This window comes from Notolabrus celidotus, chromosome 12 (genome assembly GCF_009762535.1).
Source record: "Notolabrus celidotus isolate fNotCel1 chromosome 12, fNotCel1.pri, whole genome shotgun sequence".
In the NCBI taxonomy this organism is placed as follows: Eukaryota; Metazoa; Chordata; class Actinopteri; order Labriformes; family Labridae; genus Notolabrus; species Notolabrus celidotus.
In genome coordinates this window covers 28,730,813-28,758,680 of record NC_048283.1, presented here as the reverse complement: position 1 = coordinate 28,758,680, position 27,868 = coordinate 28,730,813, and the positions used below count along the sequence as shown (strand labels likewise).

General features: G+C 40.4%; 1 protein-coding gene across 7 annotated transcripts in view; it reads right to left on the bottom strand.

Annotated features, from left to right (window-relative positions):
- Nucleotides 1–27,868, bottom strand: part of cobl (cordon-bleu WH2 repeat protein) — a 71,491-nt gene that overhangs the window by 18,058 nt on the left and 25,565 nt on the right. For 2 of the 7 annotated variants that reach the window (XM_034698583.1, XM_034698587.1), the window contains exons 4-10: nt 27,020–27,230; nt 26,628–26,666; nt 25,149–25,377; nt 23,997–24,041; nt 22,713–22,801; nt 22,460–22,531; nt 16,253–16,429 (exon numbers count right to left, since the gene is read on the bottom strand). In XM_034698583.1, coding sequence (XP_034554474.1) covers nt 16,253–16,429; nt 22,460–22,531; nt 22,713–22,801; nt 23,997–24,041; nt 25,149–25,377; nt 26,628–26,666; nt 27,020–27,230 — 862 coding nt within the window. The remainder of the gene's footprint in view (nt 1–16,252; nt 16,430–22,459; nt 22,532–22,712; nt 22,802–23,996; nt 24,042–25,148; nt 25,378–26,627; nt 26,667–27,019; nt 27,231–27,868) is intronic. The other 5 variants (XM_034698584.1, XM_034698588.1, XM_034698586.1 and 2 more) reach the window with 3 other exon arrangements.

Genomic DNA, 27,868 nt, shown 5'->3' with positions numbered 1-27,868 from the left:
GAATGGGGATCACTTCAGGGGTGAAGTGACAGCCAAGTTGCAGCACCTATTAGCAAAATGATGTAATTTCTTCAGTATGTGTGCAAACACAAAACAAGAACATGTCATGTTTCAACTGTGTCTCCACCACTCTGTCAATTCAAATCAGACAAAAGTATTGGCAAGGTAAGACTGAAGTCACTTAGGTAAGAACTTAATGACAGGGAAGAAGTAAAATGATATCATGTGTCATTCATTGTTCAACAGAAATCTGTCAACAGCTGTTTCATAATACTAATACGGAGAAAGACAGGGAGGAATCGAAAAGATAGCAGATGGGATAAAACTATGAATCATTTACAAACTAATTAGAGGGAAATTCTCTGTTTTATTCCACTGGGCCATGAGATCATTCACACCCTCCTGTGAAAGTTGATCTCACTCTCTGTTCGCTCAGATTTCTAAGAATCAACTTAAAAGTGCCATGGGCAGGTTTCAACAGTGCACATGGCCTTATTTCTTAAAAATCCCAATTACTGCAGCGAGGTTCAACCTTTTCTTGACTCTGAAACTCGACAGAGAACATGCCCGGAGCTGCGTGTAGTGTTGCATCATGCAGCAGGACAAGAGAGAGATCAGACCACCTTGCCTTACTGCAGGCGAAATGGGTTCACACATGTGAACTCAGTGAACTCAGTGCATGGCATGCTATGGAAATCCCAATGGCCCCCCAACTGGTTGTCTTTCTCTTCCTGGGTCTCCCGCTTCTCTCCCTCTCTGGCATTCATACATACACGAATACGGACATACCAGTGGATGTGGGCCAAAGTTGAAGCTGAAATGGATGACTGACTTGCCCAAGAAGATAGATGTGTGTGTGCTTTTGTGTGTATGTTTATGTGTGTGTTACTTACACAGTGAAACATAAGACTGCAGCCAAGCCCTGCTATGTAAAAAAAAAGAAAGAGCTGTGGCCATTACAAACACACACTAACACAAACTTTTCTGTGTGACTGTGCATTTACTCACTCTCATATAGGCACACAACTCAACAACACACATAAGAAGGAAGACTATATCTCACATCTCAGGCCAAGCCGAGGTGTATGGATCAGGGAGTTGTTAAGGGTTGTTGGGTTAAGTGTGTGTGTGGCTCTCATGGGCTTATTGGCGCCATGACGGGGAACGCAGCATGTACTTAAGATGGTTAGAGACTGAAGCCAAGACTCAAGACTCTTTATTATACTTCATTCAAGGTCACACTGTACATTAAGTTCAGCTGACTGTGTAATATGATTATGGATGCACTGTGTTTAGGTGTACTGTTCACAGATTTGACATCTGCAGCTGTTTCCCAAACTTGAATGTTGCACAAAGAAGGATATCGTTAAGTGAAGATATCCTTGTTCTTCACATCTAACTAGAGGCAAGTTGGATGCTTTTCACTCATGTCTCATGTCAACCTTGTGTCATGACATTACAAGTCCAGTCACAACAAAGCAAAGCACAGCCAAAGCATTGGGTCCTGACACTGTAAGTACATGATGCATCAAATCATAAGCAGAAACAAAGTGGAATGAAATCAGAGCAAATATGTGAGTGATGGGTTCAACAAAAAATAGTTCTTTCATGGTTCCTTGCACAGTGTAAAACTAAAGAAGGTGGGATGATAACATCCACCTATTTTTGTTTGGGTTCACTGATACAAAAGCAGCTTTGATTTGTTATCTTTCTACCTTTTCTTACCTCAGGGTTTTAATTGATACTCACATTTTAGGGGCACATTCACTGTTCCTAAAGACCTGGAGCTTTTATTAAGATTATAGAATAAAACAAGCCTTGCTTGTCATTTTATGTCAAACTGAACTACTGGAGTCTACCTTTTTACCTGTCCTTGGTTATGCTGATGTGTTGCACATGAATGCTTCTGCTCAGTCTTGATATGCTGAGCAATGTGTATCACAGTGCACTGAAATATACAATAAACTGGTTTTCTTAACCACCACTGGACTTTGTACTCTACAGTCAATTGGGCTGCTTTAAGTACACGACAGCTCACGTATTGGTCCACCTTCATTTATAAAGCTTTTCTGGGAACTACTTCTCCTCTTTTCAAATCTTGGATGACTGAATCTTTGTTTGTAGGATATGTCACGATTTGTCTTTCCCAAAGTCCAAATTGAGTTGCAGAGAAAGGTTTGAGGTTTTCTGCACCTTTTGCTTGAAACAGTCTACAGTGCAATTCTAAATTGCAAAACTTATTTTCCCTGAAAGTTTTTGAAAGCCTTGGTGAAAAGTCTGGAATCCAGTCTTTCTGTAATTTTTGTAGATTGTTTAGATTTTTTTTTTCTTCCGAGTCTGACAGTTTTGGGGTTTTTTGGTTGAAACTTTGTGTCGGTGCTATCGGCCAGGTCTCCCTTGAAAAAGAGATCTCTGAATTGGATGGGACTGACCCGGCTAGATAAATGTTGAATAAATAAAAAAACATAAAAATAAAATCATCACAATCCTTACAGGACAAAGATATACAGTCAACAAGTTGAGCCACATTCAAAAAAACATATTCCACTGTAATAAATATTGGAATATGAGGGGCTGAAATAAGTGTAGACCTTCCTCAACATGTATCTGCACACAGTCTCACTTTAAGAAATGCAAAAAGCAAGTAACCAAGTCTGTTTTTATTTCTGATTGGGGAAAGGACGCAGAAACTTCCTCAGACATCGTCCAATTCACCGACTTCCATGTTTGTTCACCAGAAACTCCAAAAAACAAAACAAAAATATTGAATCTGATAACAGCCATTGTTTTCCTCCAATAAATGGGTCTTGCCTTGATCTGTTATAACTGAAACAAACACATTCCTCTCATCAGGACAAAGCACTGCACCAATCACAATGAGCACATCCTGACATGTAATTATCTTCCTTTGCATGCTTCTTTGTTTTAAGACATTCAGATTTTCCTCTGCTTGTTTGGGTTTGGAGAGGCCCCAGATTAAAAAACGATTAAGGAACAAAACATGTGGACATGGGTTAATTTTTAAAGGGAATGCTCCTTCATACAAAAGCACACAGAAGGCCATGCCAGGACAGTCTGGTGTGTTCATTAAATTTTCCACTACATGGTTGAGAGGCGAAGGGCCCCATGTTGGAGCATGTTGATCAGATAGGGCCACCCATGGAGGCTGCAACCTGTTGCGTGACCATTCATCAGTTGTTTCGAAGGACTCTTGATGGGTGAGGGGCTTCGAGACAGAGCAACATTACAGCGCTAATGTGGAATGTGAAATGGAGTATGTATGTGTGTGTGTGAGAGAGAGATTGGGGGGTGGTGAGGCTGTATATGTATGTGCTTGTGCATGTCAGTATGCATGAGTACATTCATGTATGTTGTGTGTGTATGTGTGTGCATGTCAGTGACAATAATAGCAGCTGAACTCTCAACGCTGTAAGAGCATCGAGGTCAAAAACATTCAAACAGTAGGCTGGAAGACAGTTAGCATGTTTGTGCATGTATATATGTGTGTGTGTGTGTGTGTGTGTGTGTGTGTGTGTGTGTGTGTGTGTGTGTGTGTGTGTGTGTGTGTGTGTGTGTGTCTGTGTGTGTGTGTGTGTGTGTCTGTGTGTGTGTGTGTGTGTGTCTGTGTGTGTGTGTTATAATGAACATGTGTGTGCATGTGGGATGCATTATGAAAATAGTTTTATGTCAAAGTTGTAACAATGTGTTCTTGGGGGGAGGGGCTGGGGAGCTAGAGAGGAGGCTAGCTAAGGATAAGGAGATGCATGATTGACCCAGTTCCTTTGTTGTCTATTTTGTCCTACTAACCCACTAAAGTTTGATGTTTTCTTCCACTTCTCATATGTTTACATATGAAGTACATTTTGAAAAAAAGGGTGACCTTGTAGCAGCAACAGGTTGAACTCTGCTTAGGTTTGTGTCTGTAGGTAACAAAGTAGTAATCTTAAAAACTAACCGTTAAAGCTGGTAGGCTATACATACAGTGGTACAACACTGAACATGAGTTAGTTCATAGCCACTACAGCTGTTCAGTGGTGCAAGTAGAAAGAAAACATCTAACAGATTTACCCTGGTTAAGCCTAAAAGCAAGCACTCGTGCATTTCCCAAGCCGCAACCTCAGGTCTAAAAACATGAGTCCAATGCGGAAGTGCTAAAAACTGCAGTTCATCGAGGATCCACTTGAGGCTGGCTCCGGAAGTACTTAATCTTTACAGCAGAAATAAACATGTTTACAGCCTGGTACAAAAGACGAGTGTAGTCTGGATAGCTCATTTCTCGATTGGATCACACTGTAAGGGAGGTGCATTTTTTTCTAACGCAATAATTTTGAAGATATTTAGATTAAGAGTCTTCCAATGAGAGGCAAAGCTGACTTGATTGACAGGGGGGAACACTGTAGCTGTTGGCTAGGAGGCTCAAAGCCCGCCTCTTTACCTCACAATCGATCGACAGCAGCAATATGGCTCCCTCCGACGATTGTCCTCAAAACAGCACTAAAAATAAATAGCACAAAATAATTCAGGTTTTGGCTGTCAATTCATAAGGGGGGGGGGGGGGGGGGGGGGGGGGTTAATATACCTTGCAACAAAACACTCTTGGCTCTTATATAGGTGTATCTTTAACACTTCAGATGAGAACATGTGTTCTGGGGAGTCAATGTGCATAACCAGACAGCCTGGTGTTTGTTTGCTTTGTGACATTGGCTCCAAGCCCTGCAGACTTACATATTTATGTGATCGTGTATTTGATAAAGACAGACAACAATGAACATCAGCTCCAGTCTTAAAGTGACGACATCATGACAGTTAGCTAGAATGCTAATCCATGTCTAAAGACTCTAGGCAGGTAATGAAGACAGAAATATTAAAAGTGGCAATAAATGGAAACAAATGCACAATACACAAGCTTTAAATAACATGCACACAACTTTACACCTGTGGGGTTAAAGCATAGACTGTATAAATAATGGACCTAGTATCCGTGACGTCACCCATCTGTTCCTGAAGCGCTGTTTTGAAGCCAATAGTCGGCGGGAGCCATATGGGAAATGCTGAACTCAACTAAACTTAGTGTGAAGTAGTTTGGGGACCCCCTCTAAAATGAGATGGAACATCTCAAGGGGTTTATTCCGATAAAATACATTTCTTTCAAGTAAAGAGGCGGGCTTTGAGCCTCCAAGCCAACAGCTATGTGTTCCCGCCTGTCAATCAAGTCAGTTATGTCCTTATATGGTCAAAAACTTGTAATCTTAATATCTTCTGAACAGTTGCGTTGAAAAAAAATTCCCCCCCGTACAGTGTGTGCCGATAAAGAAATGAGCTATGTAAACCCAAGCTGTTTTTTGAACCATGCTGTAAACATGTTTATTTCTGCTGTAAAGATCATCTCTTTGAATTGGTGTGTATGTGGTTTCTGGTGTTTCTGCAGCCAGCCTCAAGCGGATGCTCGATGAACTGCAGATTATAACACTTCTGCATGGGCTTCATATTTTGAGACCGGAGGTTGCCGCTTGGGTTAAAGTAAAGAGGAATATTCTGGACAAATAACTTTGACAAAGTTCTTTATGACAACATTTCTGTTGAATTAATTTATTTGCCATCTATTTACTTAACTCTTATATGCTAGATAGAATAAATACTGGGTATGGGAATGGGACTCGATGACAAAAATGAAAGAAACATCACAAGCTACAACTTATCTACTGTATGTTTGCCAGTCATTTAAAAGAAGCAGTGTTTTAGCTTCTACTGAGTTTACAGACACTTCATTTTAATGTGTCTGAAGCTGAAAATTATAAAAAGAAAGAATAAAAAGTGCTCATGATAAATCTGCAGTATATGTCATGTGTGTCTACAAATCAACAGTACCTTTCAGTATATTCCCACTGTGTGCTGTGAGTCCACACATGTTTAGGGGACTTTTAACTCACTCTCACAACAAAGTACACATAATTACACTAACAGGCTCGACCACACATGCTCATCACACATCCAGATGCAGCCACAAAGCGTTTGAGGGGAACACAAACATACATACGCCTCATTTGTTTGTCCCATCTGTCCTGGTTGGTTTCATACACAAGATGTTTTGACAGCTTTAAGTGCAAATAGATCCTGTCCCACATACATAGCATGGCAGGGTGACATGTCCCCTTATTCCAGGCCCCTTACTCACAATTCCACAATCTTTAAGGTCAGTGCATAAGAAATGAGGGCTTACAGCGACAATCTACAGTACACCACACCAAGTAGACATAACAGCGCCCAGGACACTTTGTACAGTAATATCACTATTATTCATTTTGTAAGATGCCTGTGTATGGAATGGTAACATTTAAGAACACTGTCAGAGTAAAGATTTTTAAAACTACTAAATGTGTGTCAAAAACTAAAATAATAGGATTCAACTTTACACTCACACTCCATCAGTCATTCGTATAGGTTAAAATCAAACCAGTCATGTACACATGAATATCTGTTTCCTCATTTGATGCCCGTTCCCGAGTGCTTTGGACTCACCTTCCATCCTGTTTTTATAATGTCACAAAAGTGTACGCTTCGTCACCAGTTAATTCAATTTAAAGTAATACACAGGCTCCATTATTTGAATTATTTGAAATCCTAATTGCATGGGATTTTTCCCAAGCTGTAAGTCTGCTGAGGGCTCCCTGGCCCACCTTTTTTGGACATGTCCAGGGCTGTATACCTTTTGGTGTGAGATATTCAACTGGTTTTCTGGAATGTATGGCTGTGTGTTCAAACCGGACCCTGAGATAGCATTATTTGGGTATTCTTCATCTTTATATAATCAAAGTCTCTCTGTGCAGAGCACTATCATGTATGGTTTGGTAATTGCTAAGAAAATGATATTAAATCTCTGGAAGTCTGACACTGTGCCCCAGTTCAAGACCTGGCTATCTGACCTCACCTGTGTGCTGCACATGGAGAAAATCCGATATGGCATGATGGGCAATCTTACCAAATTTTTCAACAACTGGAAGCCTTTTTTCTGATTATCTTGATCGATTGGACAGAGTTCCCAGACAGTGACTGATTTTACTGCTCACTGCTTACCTCTCTTTAAACATTTGTCTTAAAGGTGACATATCATGCATAATGGACTTTTTAATGGTTCTTTACCTGAAATATGTGTCCCTGGCATGTCTACAAACCCCCCGGGAATGAAAAAAATCCATTCTGCCCCTGTTCTGATTTCTCCACCTTTCTGTAAATGTGTGTGAAACGAGCCGTTTCAGACTTCTGTGTTTTTGTTACGTCACAACAATATCCGGTCTGTCACGGAGTCAGAGCTCGGAGCTTGTTCAGCCCATAGACTGTATAAAATAATACTGAATCCCTCCCCAGTTTTTCATTACCTGCACAAATGTGTGGTAACAAGGAGCTTAGGAGGGAGGCATGCTAGTTGTAGGCTGTCTTAATAAACACAAAGTTCGGTTTTACTCCCCACGTCTGCAGATTTGAAGATCTAGTGGAGGATTTTTATTTATCATGGATAAGTGCTAGAGCTAGTTAGCATAGCTACATAGCTACATGCTAGCTGTAGCTGTGTACCAAGACACACGTCAACATACTGACAAATAAAACAACAAGAAACACTAAATCTGTGACCAATCCTTCAGAAAAGGTCCCGCTGCCTTTCTGGCAGAGGTCGGTTTTACTCCACACGTCTAGATTTGAAGATCTAGTGGATGATTTTTATTTGTCATGGATAAGTGCTAGCGCTAGTTAGCATAGCCACATAGCTACATGTTCATAGCTGTAGCTGTAGCTGTGTACCAAGACACACGTCTACATACTGATAAATAAAACAACAAGAAACACTAAATCTATGACCAATCCTTCAGAAAGGTCCTGCTACAGGCACCTCTCCGTCAGGATCAGATTCTGGATCAGATTCAGAGGGTTGAAGTAACGTGATCTCTGAGCAGCCGTGTATATTCAGCCAACATGTAAACATTAGATCAACGTGCTGGAGAGCCGAGGCACATCCACTTCCGGAGGTGGCGTGGTCAGAGAGAAAACAGAGTGTTCTGAGGAGGACTGAAGAAGAGGGTTCTTCAGGCAGACCAAAATCTGATTTCAAAGTGGTTTTTTGAGCATAAACTTTAAAGACATGTTTTGGGGACCTCTTAGACCAATATATATTGATGAAAAAAGCGTGATATGTCACCTCTAAGAAATATTGTGCTAGTGATGGCATGTAGCATATGTCCTGCATTGTAAGCCCTGCTTTGTTTGTTTGTTTGTTTGTTTGTTTGTTTTGTCTGACTTTATTCTTTATACTCTGTAAAACTTTCCGAAAATCTTAATAAAAACATGGTTTTAAAAAAAAAAAAAAGGTATGCTTCGTATGTAAAATGTATTTGTAAGTCAGCTCATGTAGTGTCCTGTAAATTGTCTTGTGACATCCTGTAATTTTAAATCTTGTTGTTTTATGTTTTATGTGAGTACCTGCTTTAGGACCATGGATGAAATTTAGCTATTCCGGCATATTTACATTGAGGCATACTGTTGAAATGTTGATTAATGTGCATTGTCCTAATCAACTCAAATTAAATTAAATTCACGACTCATTCAGATAAACTACATTCAGATAAACCTGAAAAATTCAGTACATCCTGTTCATCTGTTATAGTTTTGAGAGGACTGGCAATCATCGATCCTTAGTATGCAAAATGTACATTGTCCTACTACAGCCTGAGCAGCTGCTGCTATCAGCTGTAGGCTGAGAGAAGAACATACCAAGAGCCGCCTGTATGCTTTGGCAGTAGTAGCCCCCTTTTTTGATCTGCTTCTAACTGATTCAAAAAGAGCTGTTTTGTCCTCTCAGAGTATGAGAAGAGATACTGTGGAACATGTGGCAAATGAGTAAACATCCGTCTCTACGTCCAGCCAAACCTCAATTGACATCTCACAAGAGGAACACCCAGGCTACCTTCCCTTTTTTCTGTCTTTTCACTGCTTTTCTTTCATCCTGCTTTGTTTTGCCATCTCACTCTCACACAGATTTTTATCTGAACGAAGCCAAGCCCGATAAACCACAAATCCAACGGGGACTAAGAGCAATGAAACACTACAGCAGTACGGCTGACCGTCTTTGTTTATGCTGTTAAGTGGAGGGTGTTTTTGTTGAGTGAAGCTGTGACCGGACCACAAGTGTTGTTCAAAGGACAAAACAAAGGGTGTGGAACAAAAGACAATCTGATATCAAGAGGGAGAAACAAAAAAGCTGAAGAAGAGCAAAACCAGAGCAGAGACAGAAAGAAAGAAAAACCCTTGCAGGAGTGCTCAAACCTGAACCCATGATCTAGTAGAAACCTGTGTTTTGTCTGGTTGATTAAACAAGAGCAGTACATTAGTGCAGATTAAAATGAACTATCGTTATGGGCAACTATGGGGCTGATGGATGGCTGTGAAAAACAAGCCTCCACCTGCTGCCAGCTCTCTTATTTTTCGCAGAGTGACGGATCATCAGGAAGAAAAACGTAGCCAGCTCAATCAATCAAGAAGCTGCACGGACCGTGCAGGAATGCAGCATGCACAAAAACCAGTCCACTCCATGATGGAAAAGGAGACTATAACTCTATCAAACTTAGCTTCTGTCCTGTATAGAGTTTCAAACGGCCCTGTTTAAATTCAAACCAGCATCTCATAACAATGTCACAATCCTCTTTGGAGACTCTTTGTCTGTCTGATGTGACAACCGGTTTCCTCAAAAGTTATAATCTCACGCAGTTGCAGCATTGTTTCTGTTCCCATGGTTCATTTGTTCTCTTCTGTGACATTCACCACGGTTTGATTCCTCCATCAGGACTCACTTCCCTGTGCAAACAGATGTGATGTGAGTTATGACTTTCCCCCCTTGGCTTGCTTCATTGGCTCCATTTTAAATCATTTTTTCCAAAGTTGTCTACAAACACGTAACTCTGCATGTCACCTAATTTCTAAGTAGTTTCAGTGAATGTTTGATCATTTTATACTTTGAAGCTCACCTAGAAAGCCATTCATAGAGGAATCCAAATCTGTCAGTATATCTGAAAAATGGGAGCAGTGAAAGCACGGGAAAAGTTAACGTCTATATTTAGCTGGAGGGAATACTTTTAAGAACATTTGCAGACTCTTCTCCTCATCGATCTTTTCACTTCTTCACCTCCTGCCCTTTACGGCTGCTTGTCCTCTGTTGAACTTTTCCCTTGTTCCCTTTACCTAGTCCTCCTCCTGTAAGGTGAGGGTGTGCCAACCAGATTTCATGCTGTCCTGACTTCTGGAAACAAAATCCCAAAGCTAATACATTGTTAATGTTGCACAACCCCGAACGCACACATGTAAAGCCTGTAAAGCCATGTGAGGCCTGATGATACCTTACACTCACTTTCTGCTGCTGCCCATGATCCTCTGAGTCACTCCCTTTCCCTCTTTAGCTAATAATCCCTTCTCTTATTCATTGCTCCAGTTGTTCTGTGTTTATCTTTCAGTCCTGCACTCATAAAAACAGGGGCGAAAATGCACTTCCACCAGAAGCACCTTCTGTTGCTGTGCAGCGGAGCACAAAGCTCAACTTCTCTGAACTGCTTTATCACAATAGGTCGTGTAGACGTGGCTTCCTTTCCAAACCACAATAACAGATAGCCTATCACTGCTGTGTTTCTCCGAACTCAATGTTCCAAAACATAATTTGACTCAGTGCTGCTCTCACACAGACAGACACAGCCTGTTGATTGTTCAGCTGAAGAAACAAAGCAGTAAACTTCTCTGCCTTCACGATACTGGATCTGACTCTCCTACAGTGAAGTATGACTTTACAGTCCTCCTGGAGTGCTGTGTCATCTGGTTTTAGTGCTGCTGCTAGTCCCATTCTCACTACTGTAAATAGCAACTTCTCCATCAGACATGGAAAAGGTCAAAGATCTACTTTCATTACTTTACATGAAACAAGATCTTGAAAAGAGGTGTTAGAGTTGTGTCAACACCCTGACATTGACAGAGTGAAAGAGATGATCCCTCCAACAACGTAAGAATAAAGGTATGCAAATCCTCTGCTGCCGAAACACTCATCTACGCCTTCATAACCTCCAGACTCGACTACTGCAACAGCATTCTTTACGGCCTTCCTTCCACCGACCTCCAGAAACTACAATATGTCCAGAACTCAGCTGCCCGGTTACTCACCCACTCCCTCTCCAGAGCCCACATCACACCCATCCTTCAGCACCTCCACTGGCTCCCCATACGGCAGAGAGTCCACTTCAAGATCCTGCTCATCACCTACAAAGCCCTCAATAACCTCGCCCCCTCATACCCGACCGACCTCCTCAAACGTCACTCCCCATCTCGCCGCCTCAGATCATCAGATTCTAATCTACTATCCCCTACCACCAAGACCAAGCACCGCACCTTGGGGGACAGAGCTTGCCATTGCTGCCCCAACTCTCTGGAACTCTAACCCTAACCCACCTCAAGACTGTCCTGTCCTCAAGACCACATCGGTCTTTGCCTGGTTTTATTCATTTTCTTTGTTTTTTTTCTGGAAAGCAACTTTGAGTACCATAAAAAGTTCTTCTTCTTCTTCTTCTTCTTCTTCTTCTTCTTCTTCTTCTTCTTCTTCTTCTTCTTCTTCTTCTTCTTCTTCTTCTTCTTCTTCTTCTTCTTCTTCTTCTTCTTCTTCTTCTTCTTCTTCTTCTTCTTCTTCTTCTTCTTCTTCTTCTTCTTCTCATCATTATTTTCATTATTAATAAGAGAGGAAGGGTTAAAGGGGATTAGAACCCTGAGAGGGTGAGCAGGACGTGACACGAATCACCTGCTCATTTTACATTATCCTGCTTATTTAGTGGCTACTTACATCATAAACAAATAATTTTATAACAAATCATTGTTTTGAAATTGTTTTGTTGATTAAAAAAATGGTTATGTATCCTTTGTTGAAAATAATGTGTTACTGTCTTAGCTGGGTCTATAGTAAGAGTTAATTCTGTAGCCTTCTTGGAATAAGCTAAAAATGAACATTTGCACCAATGGTAAAGTCAAACAAACGGCACACATCAGCGCTGCACCTGAGTCTGGGTTATTTCTATTCATAAGTCCTTAGTATCCCTTAGTGTGTTCTGTTCGGTGTTTATTCAATGTGCTCTTTGATTTTGTAGATTTCTCCATCATAGCCTACATTCTTTGTGTCTTTAACCTCTTCCTCCCTTTCTCTGCTGTTTCTGTCTTTTCCCAGTTTTCCCAATTCAAACGTCAAAATAACCGCACTTCTTTCAGCGACTGATATGATTACAGGCTGTCCTCCAGAGGCTGTGATCCGAGCCGTTGTTAGCAACGGCCTGTTCTTCACAACAACATTCTGCTATCAAAAGATAGAGAGCGTTGCTAAGGCATGTTGATATACAACATGGCCAATCATGCCAGACTACAAATGACACCTAATTAAAAAATATCAGCACTATCAGCCCCGCCAGTGAAATATTTACAGTGTGCTGAGAGCTGGTGGTAACTTTGGTGGAGTCATTATGAGCATTGTTACACACAAAGTTTTCAGTGATCATGGAAACATCCACCTCTGGATGACCTGAAAATAACGTGCCTGTACACAAAGTCTGTCATAATTACTTTGATATTACTATTATTATGATGATAAAGGGTTAAATCAATCAGCCTGTACATACAGGCTGTGCCATTACGCACTAGGAAGGGTTGTTTCTTTTTATCGGTACAAGCTGCTTTTTGAAAACTCACTTCAGGAAGTACGCTGGATATTAACAATGAAATTCATGTTACATCTGTGATAATAGACTGAATATTAAAATGGTAACTTTTCCTCTCCGTCCAGCTCATCATACACTACCAGTCAAAAGTTTGGACACACCTTCTCATTCAATGGTTTGTATTTATTTGAATTATTTTCAACATTGTAGATTAATACTGAAGACATCAAAACTATGAAATGATCTGGTTTTGCCGTAATATGGATTACAACAGTAGTCATACAGGGCTGTGTGCTCACCCTACCTCTGAACAACACAACTGATGTTCTTAAACACTTTAAGAAGGCAAGTCATTCTACAAATGAACTCTTGACAAGGCTCATGTTAATTAGAAACCATTCCAGGAGACCACTTCATGAAGCAGACTGAGAGAATACCAAGAGTGTGCAAAGCTGTCATGAAGGAAAAAGGGGGCTACTTTACAGAATCTAAAATATAAAACATATTCTGCTTTGTTTAACACTTTTTGATTCATTAAATAATTCCATATATGTTCTTTCATAGTTTTGATGTCTTCAGTATTAATCTACAGTGTTTCAAATAATTAAGATAAATACAAACCCTTGTATGAGAAGGTGTTTCCAAACTTTTGACTGGTAGTGTATGTGGAAAGAATTTAACACCATCAATCTGCACAGAGCTGCAATACCTTGTGGGCGTTTTTGTATCATTAGTGCAATTTGCTTTGTGAATGTGACCTTGAGACGTAGCAGATAGCGGGGCAAATGATGCACAAGTGCGCAATGCTTGGTGTGATTAGTGGTGGCAGGCCATTCTTAGTGAATTCAACCTAAGTTTCTTTATTTTTCTGCACCAGTTTAACCTGTTCAGATGTTTTTTGGGGAATAGCTCTGTTATTATTGTTCCAACAGCTGATGTCAGTGAGGTACTCTCACATAAGGAAACTGACTGTGGTATAAGGAGTGCTTCATGTGATCATCTTGCTCTTAAATGTGACTCTGCATTAGATCCAACACTTCCTCTGTAACCATGAGGAGTCCCTGCTCGTTTTGCTGATGAAGTTTATCCAATAAAATCACCACCCTTAATGATCCCCGCCCCTCCAGAGGCTATTTTTAGCATTGAGATTCGTTACAACGATCTTATCATCCTCATAACTTATATCATAGAGTCAATGTCTGTTACTGGGTCCTGCAAGTCACAATCTGTGGTCTACCTAAGCTCATTCTGCACAGAGGGAAGTCTATCAAGAGAGCAGTCCTCATAGAGAGCTGTCCTCAGATAGCTTGCTATCATGTTCCTAATCCTCCTGAAGCTCACACACACACACACACACACACACACACACACACACACACACACACACACACACAAACACACACACACACACACACAAACACACACACACACACACACACATACACACACACACACACACACACACACACACACACGCAAACATATTCTCACAATGTATGTACATGTACAGTGAGTCTACATAAGGTGAGGTAAACTGTCACTCAGAGCTGAACTGACAGAGTGTTTAGTGCAAGAAAATCCTGAGTCAGCAAAATCAAATAAAAATACGAAATACAAGTGAAAGAAATTATAGGTTATAAATCATGTGTGAGCTCTACCCTGCCAGCTGGCCCACTTCCAGCCCATCCCTGGTTGACAAACCTGTATCTGAACCACAATATTCGAAGAGTATTGCGTGACATCTGTTTTTCCTCAAGCTTCAACTTTTTAAGATGATGCACTCCTCAACTGACATGCAAACATGTCCCTCAGTGTAGACACACACTGCCTCTGGCGACTCTCTTCCATGCCAAATTACATGAACATTTGAAAGCAGGACTTGGTTTTTAACTGCGATTTGATGTGTTTTGACACGTACAATTGTTCAGCTGATCCAAGTCATGCAGAGCTCTTTAATGCCAATGCCCCTGAGAACCTCTCCTGATAAGACCTGGCCACTATGACACCCTTCACTGCCATGAAATGAAATCCTTTCTGATCACACACACAACAAACACAAGCAAGGCATGGTGCTAATTTGTCCTCAGATGACATCGGCTAATCACATAAGCCGTCCTTATGAAACGATACCCTGCGATGACTCAAGCAGTTTCCAGCTGTTCACGATAGTATCATAAAACCAACTTTTTAGCCTTATTGCTGTGCTGTTGTTCTTCTTAGGACACATAATTCTTTAAAAAACAAATCAAATACTTATTAAAAAACAACAATAGGAAACAGAAAGGTGGTGAAACAGGAGAGCTATCCTGCTCTGCAGTATGACCTTGCAATATGTGGACGTGCATGAATATACATGAGACTTTGTAACAGTTCACAGAAGGCATAAGAGTGAGATGGAGGAATCTATTAATAGCACAGTCATCATCACGTCCTCAGATGACATCCCAGACTTCTGCTCTGTGAAGTCGGCCTTGTGACTCTCAGTGGTGTCTCAGAATTTCAGCTCTGGTGTCTGGTGTGACTCTTAATCTGACAGGTGGATAGATAAATTACTGTCTCGCTCTGCACAACTACAATCAGTAGGACAACGTTTACTGCAGCTAAGAAGCTTCTTAGTAGAGACACAATGCCCTGGAAAAAAGACAAATAACAAACATCAAGCATGAACGGTTGAGTTCATATAGAATCAGCAAGGGAGTACATGTTCACAGTTGTAGCTGACACTTGAAACTAGCCCTATGTATCCACCTTACTTTAATACAAGTAACTTAAATAGACGGATAAGATCATCTCACTAAGGTAAGGTTGATAACCGCCCATCTTTGTTGCTTTACATGTTAAACTCGGTCAACCTTTTCCAGGATAATGTAAAACAGATGATACAAGCTAGTGATTGCAGCACCATCAGCAACTTTCTATTTCCCAGAAATGTTTTGTGCACACTCACACTCTACGTTCAGCAAGCTTAATTAAGCTAAAGAGGATAACGCTGTTTTTTAAAGCCGTCCTGAGAACAAAATTTCCCTCCCTAACATCCATCAAGAACACAACCTCCTCAGAATAAACAAAACCTATTATCAGAGGGAGAGAGGAAGGATGCTGATTGCCAAACCCCATTTCCCAGCATGCTGCCATAACACTGTAATGAGGCTGCAGGGAGCTGTTGCTTTAAAGTAGATGATACAGGCCACTTTGACCTAGAGGAGCTGACACTCAGGTCAAAACACCCACAGGAACGGCTGATTGAACACACTGAGAGAGTCAGAGGCTTCAGGTCAGTCCTGAGAGCTCAGGGTTTTCATGTTTCACAGAGAAACAGAGCTTTTCAAAGATTTCTTTTTTTTTAAATAGACTCTGTTTGCCCCGCAGGTTGGAATTAATGCTTCAACCATGTGTACGTCAGCAAGAGCCACAACTTTACACCCAGTTTTCAAACTTGAAATACTAAATGAATGCTCTGTTTGTGGTGTTATTTCATCGCTGGGTCCAGACCTAACAAACACACAAGTGCAACTCTGTCATCCCCTCACCTGATAGCTCTCATAGTTTGTGTGTCTCATGGAAGGAGTCGGGGCCCCGGGCAGTGCAGGGGCCCTCCTCTTCTTATTTTCAGCCTGAGGGGACATCCCGGGTAGAGTCATGACTGACTGAGACTGGCCCAAGGTGCTAGGCCTCTCTTCTACCATCCCAGACACTGTGGACAAACCCTGTAAGGGAGGCAAAGAACAAAGAAGGAGAGGTCAGTTTGTTTTGATATAACTACTGAACCAACAGTGAATTTAAGAGAGCTCGGACACTGTTGTAGTGTACATTTCAAAGAAATCAGTGACATGACCTCAGAGTCAAAGGAGTAAGAACTGATCATTCTGCAGCTGAACCACACAACGGTCATCGAATTGCATCGCCTAGTGTGATTTTTGAAGGATTAAACAACATGACAGTTCCTCAAAGTGAAACCAAAAGATTTAGAGCTCCCCCTACTGATTAGCTGAGTAAATAAACTCAGCAATGTTCATGTAAACAGGTAAGACATGGTTCAAACAATGAAATCAAAATGCATGTTAATTTTTTATTTTTTTTTTCAAACATGGCGTCTGTCGCTTTAACAAGTTCTCACCATGCTGGTTTATGTCCAATTATTCACGTTCTGTGAAGATTAGTTTTAATTGGCTCTTTGATGCTAAATAAGGAATGTAATGATCTGATTGAAATGATTGACAGCTCTGTTAATACACACAGCTTCCCCAGCTCTGTATGCATGGGAGTTGCTTGAGGTGCATTATTTACATGTGTCTACTATACAGTCATCGCCTCTGGCCCATCTCCTGCCTTCAACCAAAGAGTGTTGATACTAAGATTAAACTGGCATTTTTTTTAAACTCATCTGTTTTATCTTAAGCTTTGAAACTTATGTCCACTCCCCTCATTGTGTATTCAGTTCCCAAAAAATAAAAACATGCACAGTGTAGTCATGCAATCAATGCACAACATGATATTTCTTTTTCAGTCACAACAATTATCTCTCAATCTACTTCACCAAGTGCAACTGTGTCTTCAAAGGATGTCTGCTCCTGACCAAAAACACTGGAACTAAACTGGTGTTCAATATCTGATCAAAGAGAGCCCAAAGTGCTCCTGAAAATCTGAATGTCCCCGTGGCTCAGCTTGGTACAGAGCCTTGGCACAACGGGGGGAACCAAACTGCTCATACCCCCATGACTCAAGGAAAGTGTTTGAAAGCAGATTAATTGATGGGTTCAGACAATGCCTGGATACAGCATTAGAGCAGAGCAGAAAGACTGTAAAGTTCAGGTCACTTGAATTAAATGGGCCCGGGGTTAGAACATCTCAGATGGGAGGGTTGGGAAAAGAACAGGGTTCCTGAAAAAAGTCCTTGAAGAGAGCAGTACACTGCACGTCTGCACAACTTTATAAATGTCAATGTGTTTTGAATGCTGACGTTGTTTGAGTCTCACCTTTTGCCTCACTCTGACCTTAAACAGAGATAGAGGAAGATGCATTTGGACTTTTTTGCATTAGTGAAAATATAAAATAACATATTTAAAAACTGTCATTGTCATATTATAAACTTATAGTGCCTATAACTGAGGTAGCATCAAGTTTATCTGCCACTTTAAAAACATTAACAAAGTTAAACCAAGAAATAGAAAACACTCATTCAGTCAGTTCTCACTGCTGTGTGACTGACAGGGGTACGAGCAGGGCGAGGGGGAGTTGGTGTGGATGGCAGATGGAGGCCAACAGAACAAAAGAGAAGTGTTGACAGCGAAGGATCAATGTGATTCCATAAAAAAAACAGCATATTTTTACTCCACCAAAATATAAAGTTCAAAGCAGAAAATTCACATGAACTCTGTGTGACTTCTTCACCTGCTCTCTCCTGCTCCCCCCTCTGTGAAAAAATCTTACATCTGTCAAAACAGGGAAATGTAAAAACTGTACTGCAGCACTTGAGGGGAAGATAAAGGTAAAGTTTCTGTTTGATTACTGGGGGCATTTCTTAAAAGAAACATATTAAACAATTGAACAGTGTTTGATTGTGTTAAGGACTGATCCCACTACTACACACACACGTGCATTTGTTAAAAAAAAAAGATTTCACGATCTCAAGCAGCCAGTAAATGTCACTATTAGTTTAACTGACTATAAATAACAACATTTAGTTATTCCAAATATTTCTGGGAGTTACAGTCCAAGCAACTAAACTAACTATGTAAATGGCACAGAGGAAGTATTATAATGTCTAATCTCTGATCGCGTCCACTGAATCCGTCACAGCAAGCTAGGCGTGGTCAGAGGTCCATTTAACGACACACATCAGTGATGTCATTTGTTGTGTTCAGGTTAACTGATTCTTAGTGAAGGGTATTTTAATGCCAATCAACCTGCACCATCAACAACACAGGCATTGTTTCATCTGCGTGTTCACCTCATAATACCTTGGTCACCTTTAACTACTGTGAAAATGTAGCACTGGCTAGAGATTGGAAGATACACTTAATAAAAAACAAAATCATTGTCCTGTGGACTAAATAAATGTAACTAGCTATGGTTTGATCCATTTACAAGATGCTCCATGTCATTCTTAACTATAACAATATGATTACAGTTCACAGTTCCCTTTAAACTGAGCAGTTGTGGAAGCATAGTTTTGGAATTAATGAACATGGCAGAAAGCCCTGTACAGTCTACTTTGCAGAGAATTACTGGTTGATTTAAACACACCAATAATGTACAAACACACCCTTTAATACACATCTACTCTAATGATAACAACAATGTCAAAAGAGTAGTGGAAGTTATGCAAACCAAGGCTTTTTGGGGCTTTCTTTTTTTCTTTGGAGATGCTCACAAAAAACTAAATCAGTTTTAGGCCCCAGCGTGTTTCCTCTTTTATCAGAATAAACCTTCGTCTTCACTTAGAGAAAAGATATTATAAGAATTTGTGCCAAAGAACAACCCTACAAATCCATCATTCTGCAGAATAAATGTAATGTACTGTATATACAGTCATGTTCATCATTTGAAAATAACTAAAAAGAGAGATGCAGGAGGCCTTGAAATCTAACGAGTGTGTTCACATGTCTGTGGCTCGTAAACTGCTGCTTCTGTCCCTTTATATTGTTGACTTCAAGGCTTGGGTGAACTATCTAAGCCGATGCAGTTGGATAAAATCCCTGCAACACTTGGAGTGTTGGCAACAGCCAATTAGTCTTTCAATACCTGATAAAGGTGAGCCCTGATTTCTTTAAAGGGAGGAAAACAGAACAAACAAGAACATGGTCCATGCCCTAAGGCCGTTTTTATCAGCATCATATCGGCTCTGACCTGATGCTCTCTGAGAGCATTGCTGTTTTAAGACCACACACACTCACACACACACACGCACGCACACACAGTAGTTTAGCTCCCTAATGAACAATTACAGATAAGAAGCCCGGCTTTTAGTGCTAATGTAGCCAAGGCAGGGTAATCGGATGCCTTCGGCCTGATAACATTGTGTGTCCATGTGTGTGTGTGTTTGTGTGCATGGATGTATGTGTGTGGTCTGATAACAGTCCCTAGCGGAAAAACAATAATATCAGAAAAGAAAGCCCTGCTGCATTAAAGCCCTGTGTAAACAAAGACATGGCTGACGAATTGCAATATAAAGACGTATAAATTACCTTGAATTCTTTAAATAAAATGTCACTGTTTAAAATAAATTCTATGTCAATGCCTGATCTGTGTTGAAGTTTGAATGTTTGATTCATCCTGTGGTCTTTCATTGTCTTTTTAGGTTTCTGTTTTATTTCTTTCAAAAGAAAGACGTGCAGTGAAAAACATGAGGGAAAGGTTGACAATTGTGAGAATGATAAAGACTCAGTGTTGGCAAATCAAACAACGAGGCAGAGAGGTGAAGGAGTCTATCAGGAAGCTCAGAGGGAACCGGAGTGCACAGTGTTTTTTTCAACCTAACACAATAAAACAGCATATTGATCTGAGGTGAGCCATGGAGGCTGCAGCTGAACTGAGTTCATGGCTTCAAAATTAAATCAATGTGATTGAGTTACGAGTATAAAAGGTAGAAAGCTGCTTAATGCAGCATCTGAAAGTACAGCTGGTTATCATCAGTGTTCACTCACATTGGAGTGGCTGTAAGGAGTTAATATTCAGGTAAAAAATACATCCAATGACATTTGTAAGTTTTTAATGATGAAAACACCTCACTACTTCATCCTGCCAGTTTTCTCAGCCACTTGACATTTCGTCTCCCCACCCAAAACCTTTTTCTGGTTAAATCCAGTTTGTCTCGTTATGTATCAGTTTGTATAATGGTGAAAAAGAAAAGAAGATGGGATCAAGAACCTTTATAAATACCCACTTCCTTCAGACGGCTGAGTAACAGAGACAGTTGCTGCCCTCTTGAGGACATTAGAGCACATGACCACAAGTCATCAATCATTTGTACAGGAGCAACCTTTTCTTTGAATATCTCCCGGAGCTGAAAAGTATATTTCAGCTTTGTGCATTTACTAAAAATATGTGACTAATATGACAGTAAAGCTCATGATAAGTTTACACTCACCATTTCTGGATTCTAACAGCATAAATGTGATGCTCAAACCTTGTAGATGTTTGCAAGTCCAACTAAACTCAGTTATTTAAGTCAAGAATATTAAAGGTGACATATCACGCTTTTTTCATCAATATATATTGGTCTAAGAGGTCCCCAAAACATGTCTTTAAAGTTTATGCTCAAAAAAACACTTTGAAATCAGATTTTAGTCTGCCTGTAAACCCCTCTTCTTCAGCCCTCCTCAGAACACTCTGTTTTCCCTCTGACCACGCCCCCTCAGGAAGTGGATGTGCCTCGGCTCTCCAGCACGTTGATCTAATGTTTACATGTTGGCTGAATATACACGACTGCTCACAGATAGCTTTACTTCAACCCTCTGAATCTGATCCAGAATCTGATCCTGACGGAGAGGCGCCTGTAGCAGGACCTTTCTGAAGGATTGGTCACAGATTTAGTGTTTCTTGTTTTATTTATCAGTATGTCAACGTGTGTCTTGGTACACAGCGACCAACATGTAGCTATGTGGCTATGCTAACTAGCGCTAGCACTTATCCATGATAAATAGAAAAAAAATCCACTAGATCTTCAAATCTGCAGACGTGGAGAGTAAAACCGACCTCTGCCAGAAAGGTAGCAGGACCTTTCTGAAGGATTGGTCACAGATTTAGTGTTTCTTGTTGTTTTATTTGTCAGTATATCGACGTGTGTCTTGGTACACAGCTACAGCTACAGCTATGAACATGTAGCTATGTGGCTATGCTAATTAGCGCTAGCACTTATCCATGATAAATAAAAATCATCCACTAGATCTTCAAATCTGCAGACGTGGGGAGTAAAACCGACCTCTGCCAGAAAGGCAGCGGGACCTTTTCTGAAGGATTGGTCACAGATTTTGTGTTACCTGTTGTTTTATTTGTCAGTATGTAGACGTGTGTCTTGCTACACAGCTACAGCTACGACTTGCAGCTATGTAGCTATGCTAACTAGCGCTAGCACTTATCCATGATAAATAAAAATCATCCACTAGATCTTCAAATCTGCAGACGTGGGGAGTAAAACCAACCTGTGTTTATTAAGACAGCCTACAACTAGCATGCCTCCCTCCTAAGCTCCTTGTTACCACACATTTGTGCAGGTAATGAAAAACGGAGGAGGGGATTCAGTATTATTTTATACAGTCTATGGACTGAACAAGCGCCGAGCTCTGACTCCGTGACAGACCGGATATTGTTGTTACGTAACAAAAACACGGAAGTCTGAAACGGCTCGTTTCACACACACATACAGAAAGGTGGAGAAATCAAAACAGGGGCAGAATGGATTTTTTTCATTCTCGGGGGGTTTGTAGACATGCCAGGGACACATATTTCAGGTAAAGAACCATTAAAAAGTCCATTTTGCATGATATGTCACCTTTAACAAAGTGATGTGGAGGAAATACTAATTATCTACTATAATCTACAACTATTGATTTAAAAAACAATTGATGTATTTTAAATTTGAATCCACAAGTTATTGATGCAGAACTATTCTGATGGAATCATTACTACTCAACTGTCTTCACAGTTACACAAAAGCCATGATTGTGAAGCTAGTTCACTTTTTTAAATTGTACTCATATCATTTGAACTTTGTTAGATATGTTAGCAATACTTACATTGGATTCTGAGTCTGTATTTTGGATAACTTTATCGTCATAGTCATCCATGTCCAGAGAAGTTGTCTCTGCCTGCAAACAAAGGGCACAGCAAACATGCAGCATTCAAAAGTCTGGACATGCAACTAGTCGGAAAACATCTGAGAGGCATGCAGCTCTTGTGGTTAGTTTTTATACTGATACACCATTTATTTTATAGCGCTCAAATCATTCAAGGATGAGGTATTTACACTCTGTGGAAAAAAAGTCTTACCTTGTTTTTCCTCCTGCTGAACTGAAAGATACCCAAGAGGCCCTTCTTTTCTGCTTTGCCCAAACTGGTGGTGCTCGAGCGGATGGAGTCTGGAGACAACAAAGAGAAGCAGGAGGAGAGGGACAAGAAAGAAGTTTTACTGTGTATTGTAATTAAAGGAAATTAAACAGTTTAATTCAACAAGTAACAAGAAATAAAGCAGAAGTTAGTTACAACTGATCCTTGTTTGCAGATGTTAATACGGTTAAACATAAAACACAGTGTTGGATGGCTGCAGCAGTAGAATTTATACAGATCCGATTCATTAAATCCTCTTGATTATCAGACTTAAATTGTTTGTGCATTTACACTACCAGTCAAAAGTGTGCAAACACCTGCTCATTCAATGGGTTTCATTTATTTTAGACATTGTAGATTAATACTGAAGACATCAGAACTATGAAATAATCTGGTTTTGCCATAATCTGTATTCCAACAGTAGTCAAACAGGGCTATCCATTGTGTACTAACCCTACCTCTGAACAACACAACTGATGGTCTGAAACACATTAAGAAGGCAAGTCATTCTACAAATGAACTCTTGACAAGGCTCATGTTAATTAGAAACCATTCCAGGAGACCACTTCATGAAGTAGACTGAGAGAATACCAAGAGTGTGCAAAGCTGTCAAGAAGGAAAAAGGGGGCTACTTTACAGAATCTAAAATATAAAACATATTCTGCTTTGTTTAACACTTTTTGATTCATTAAATAATTCCATATATGTTCTTTCATAGTTTTGATGTCTTCAGTATTAATATACAGTGTTTCAAATAATTAAGATAAATACAAACCCTTGAATGAGAAGGTGTTTCCAAACTTTTGACTGGTAGTGTATGTAAGATTCTTTTATCAAGCATGAATCAGCATGCTGAATTCTTTGCAGTGCTACATATGTTCAGTAGAGGGCGCCAAAGCTTCATTTTTCCTCATATACTGTACCTAACCTCCTGGCTCCAAAGCAGTGAGCTAAATGTGTCATTACATTGGCTTGAGGACAGGAAGTGAGGGGAAACTAACAAATAAAAAAACCCAGAGTTATACTCTCAGGTTATCTGGACTGAAGAAGTAGACAGAGTTAGTAGTTCATTTTAAAGAAGCTGTGATTAAGAAAGTCAACACGGGGATCAAAATTACAAAAACAAATAGCAGGGTTAATTAACAAACAGCAACACAGTGGGTTAAAAAGCTACACTTGATTAAAAACCTGCAATTTTAAGACCAACAAACTTTTAGTGACTTATACCTGAGTAGTTTAGAGCAGGAGCTGAAGACATTTTAGGCTGGAGTACTGGAAAACATCACAAGGTGAAGCCACATTACATGCCTTTCATAATACAAAGGATAAGTAAATAGAGCCGTGATGACCATGAAAATAACGCAATGTCCTAAATGTTCCTGCTTTTATCTTCCATGATCATAAAACACAAGGTTTCCTCTTAGATCACACTCCATGACAAGAACAGTGACTATAAATAGCCGTGGGTGTGGGCTGTTACCATGGTAATGTGCCACAATATCATATTTAAAAACACAATTCTGCTCCCGAGACTAAATAAAGGAAAACTTTGTACTTCTAAAGAAAATGTTATTTTCCCACGTTCATTCAGATTGAACTAAAAGTCAGAAACTCAACATATGCTAGCATTTATGTTTTTGACTCTGACAGCAAAAAACTTCATATCAAGAAATATCTACACGCTCGTCATGCTACACTGCAGAACAAATGTAAAGCTGGTTTTGTGGCCCGTTGCACTGGAAGCCTTTTAATGAGCTGCTCTGAAGGTTTTATATTCAACCCTTACTTTGATCAGCGTCCTGTTAAAAAACTGTTTATCTTTTACTCAACTTATTCTTTATCGTTCACTCTGATCAAAGACATGAAAGGCTAAAGGCACCAACAATGCTAGACTTAATGTTACCATAGAAAATGTACCTTCATCTTCTACTCTATGAAAAGGTCAGAGGGCAGCCAAAGGGCTTCAGGCTCAGAACATTCAACACACCCTCGTTCTATAAAGCCTGATCGTGTTTGAAAATGTATGCAGAACCATGTGATTTACCAAAGGCTTATGATGCAGTTGTTTCTCTGTGCATGATATAAATAAAAAGGCCAACTGCTTACAGTATGTAACAAAGACTGGAGAAGTCATAGCATGAATCTGCATTATTGATAGCTTTGTTTTTCTTGTTTTATTACCTTGCCTATATAAGATCTGACTTTCACAGAGAAATAACTAAGACTAGGCTCAATATATTCAGATTTATTACATTTACAAAAGATGTTTTATTCAAAATTAAAATATTTGAAAGCTATTTGGCCTTATAAGCTATAACAGAAATGCAGTAATTTAAATGTGACTGATTAAAATGACAGAACCAAGCAGTTGAGGTTTACCTAGACTCTGGTCGTGTACGTAGAGCTCCTTAATTCCCAGTTCTGTCAGAGATCGATCCAAAGGCAACTCGTGATGGCTGACGCTGTCCTTTAGGAGCAGGACATGCTCCGGGTCAAACTCACACTTGTCACAGATGACTGGTATCAGAGCATGGAGTGGTACCAATGGGTTGACTCGCACCACTGCCTTCTGGCTGCCGTGGTAGTTCACCATCAAACGCACCGTTTTCTGATGCAGAAAGGAGACAGTGGTGGAAAAAAAAAGAGACACTTTTTCAAAAAGTGGAAGAGATAGAACGCTGCGTGCAAAAAAAACAGATTTGATGAAATCTGCAGAGAAAAAACAAGAGTTCTTAACAAACTGTGAGACATCAATCTGACATGCAAAGAGGAAAGAGACAGCATTATAAATACAGGGACAGAAAATAAGACAAGATCAACAAAGGCTTACTGACTTAGAAGATATGAGACAACCATCATCATATTCACACCACACCTTGATCCAAGAGTACTGTAGGTTATCTTAATGAGTTACTGTTTTCAGACTCAGTGTATTTAAAGACAGAAAATCAATAATTGTGAGTCAATGGTCAACTTATGAAAGGTGTTTGATTTTCTTATAAAGTACAACAACATGTGGAATGTAAAATATGAGAGGGGCAGAGAAGCAGAGAGAGAGACATCTCAATAATGAGTAACTTCAGGTTAGACTTTGGTTGCTGACAGCTGAAGGAGCATTTTAATAGACTGAGGATGATTATACTGATGTGTATGTATGTGTACATAAAACATGTGATCCTAGGGGTCTGTTTATGGACCCTGTTAAAACTACAATGCTACAGAGTGTTCTGTTATTGAGAACAAACATCAGCCTGTAAAGCATTCTTTTTTACTAAGTGGTTCACATCAGCCTCTATAAAAACACACAACCCACTCAGAGGTCAAGAGCCTGAAGAATTCATAGAATGACTCTTCAGTCTGTGGCTCTCCATGAGCTTTTGTGTTTGAAGTAAAGGTCATTTCATGAAACAAGTCTCCATAATTTGAATTTAACTACTGAGACCAGATGTTCAATGAAACAACAGATATAACAGAGAAGAGTGATGACTGACAGCAGTGTCTGAAACAGTGTCAGTCTCTGGCCTGAGGCCAGGAAGAGTCAAAGGAAGAGAGAGCAGCCAGTGAGCCCCGAGAGGAGCAGAGAAATAATGCATGGTAACTAAAGGTAAGGCACTCATCAAATATTCAAACTGTAGGAGGAGAGCAGAGGAGAGGGAGAAAAAAGGGAAGAGAGGAAGAGACAAATGTTCAGTAAAAAGAAGTTCAGATCTGTAAGTGAGCTGTCAAAAGACATGACAACAAGTCAAAGAGGAACACAAGATATGAAGACAATCAGCACACACTGAGACTGTAAACCAAGTGCGAAAGAACCGACTCCAACGTCATGCTCGGCCAGTTTAATCCCAACTGGCTGCCTACCTTTGAATTGGCTCTTACAGGTTTCACTGGCCTTGCTGTCTGCCAGCAGTCAGAGGTAAAAAGGTAGAGAGGGAGGGAAGGATATTACACGGGGCCACGGTGTAAGCAGCTATGCTTACACGTCATACAAACTGCACAGCTGTTTTATGTCTTTATCTTTTATTAAAAACTTCTTTGCAGGTATACTGGATTACATCTGTCTACATTACAATAAAACAGGTAGCGCCAACATTTTAGAATGTTTTTATTATCATGTTCACTCATTCACTTTACTTTCTCTGCACTTAAATCCTCAGCAAAAAATCAGCAGTAGTTTAAATCTGTACTTTAAAAAAGAAATCTTGAATGAAAAGCACACAGGATACAACACATCACCTGATTCCGGTACTCACCTCTGGCACTTTGGGCGCTGGTCTGCGCACCACTTTCTCTTCCCACACTCTCTCCTTGATGAGGACGCAGGCCACGTTGAGGGAGCCCAGCAGCGCGTTGGGCTTGAACCCCAAAGTGTGGCCCTCGGGCGACAGCAGCTCCAGGGTGTGCAGCGCCGGGTTCAGGTGGTAGCGGCTACACAGCTCAACCAGCAGGTCCATCAGCGCCTTACTGCGGGAGTGAGGAGGAGAGAGAAAGGGGGAGAGAGAAAGTGAAAGAGATTGGGGAGGGGGGAGGAAGGGAGGGAGAGAGTTAGGGTGAAAGGACCATGGAAGGGGAAGCCAGGGAGAAATAAAGGGAGGCAGGAGAGAAGATAGGGTTACTGAGAATACCTGGCTTTAGCTTTGGCATAGTGAATAGTAATTACTTCATGCAACAATTCAGACACACACTCACACCTGACTCAATTAGCAGAGCTGCGTGATAGCCAGCAGAGTGACATACAGGATATAATTTACACACCTGGGATCACAGACCTACTGTACATCCAATATTAAAGGCACTGATTCTGACATGAAAATAAAAACAGCTGTTTTGAAGCTTTTGCAGGAAAATCTTAAACAAAACCCCCAAAAACAACAGAAGACAGAGAAGCCGCTTCTCATACTCATGATTTAATCTGTTCATCTTGGCAGAAACTCCCAAGAGCCTTACACAACTCAAAGACAGACAAAACATAATGACATACTGAAATGATAACAGGTAAACTCCAGAGTACCCATCATACGACAAACTACTCATGTCTATCAACCCTCAGCAGAGGCTCCAGAGTCAGCTTTGTGTGTCTGTTTATATGTGTGTGTGGGTGG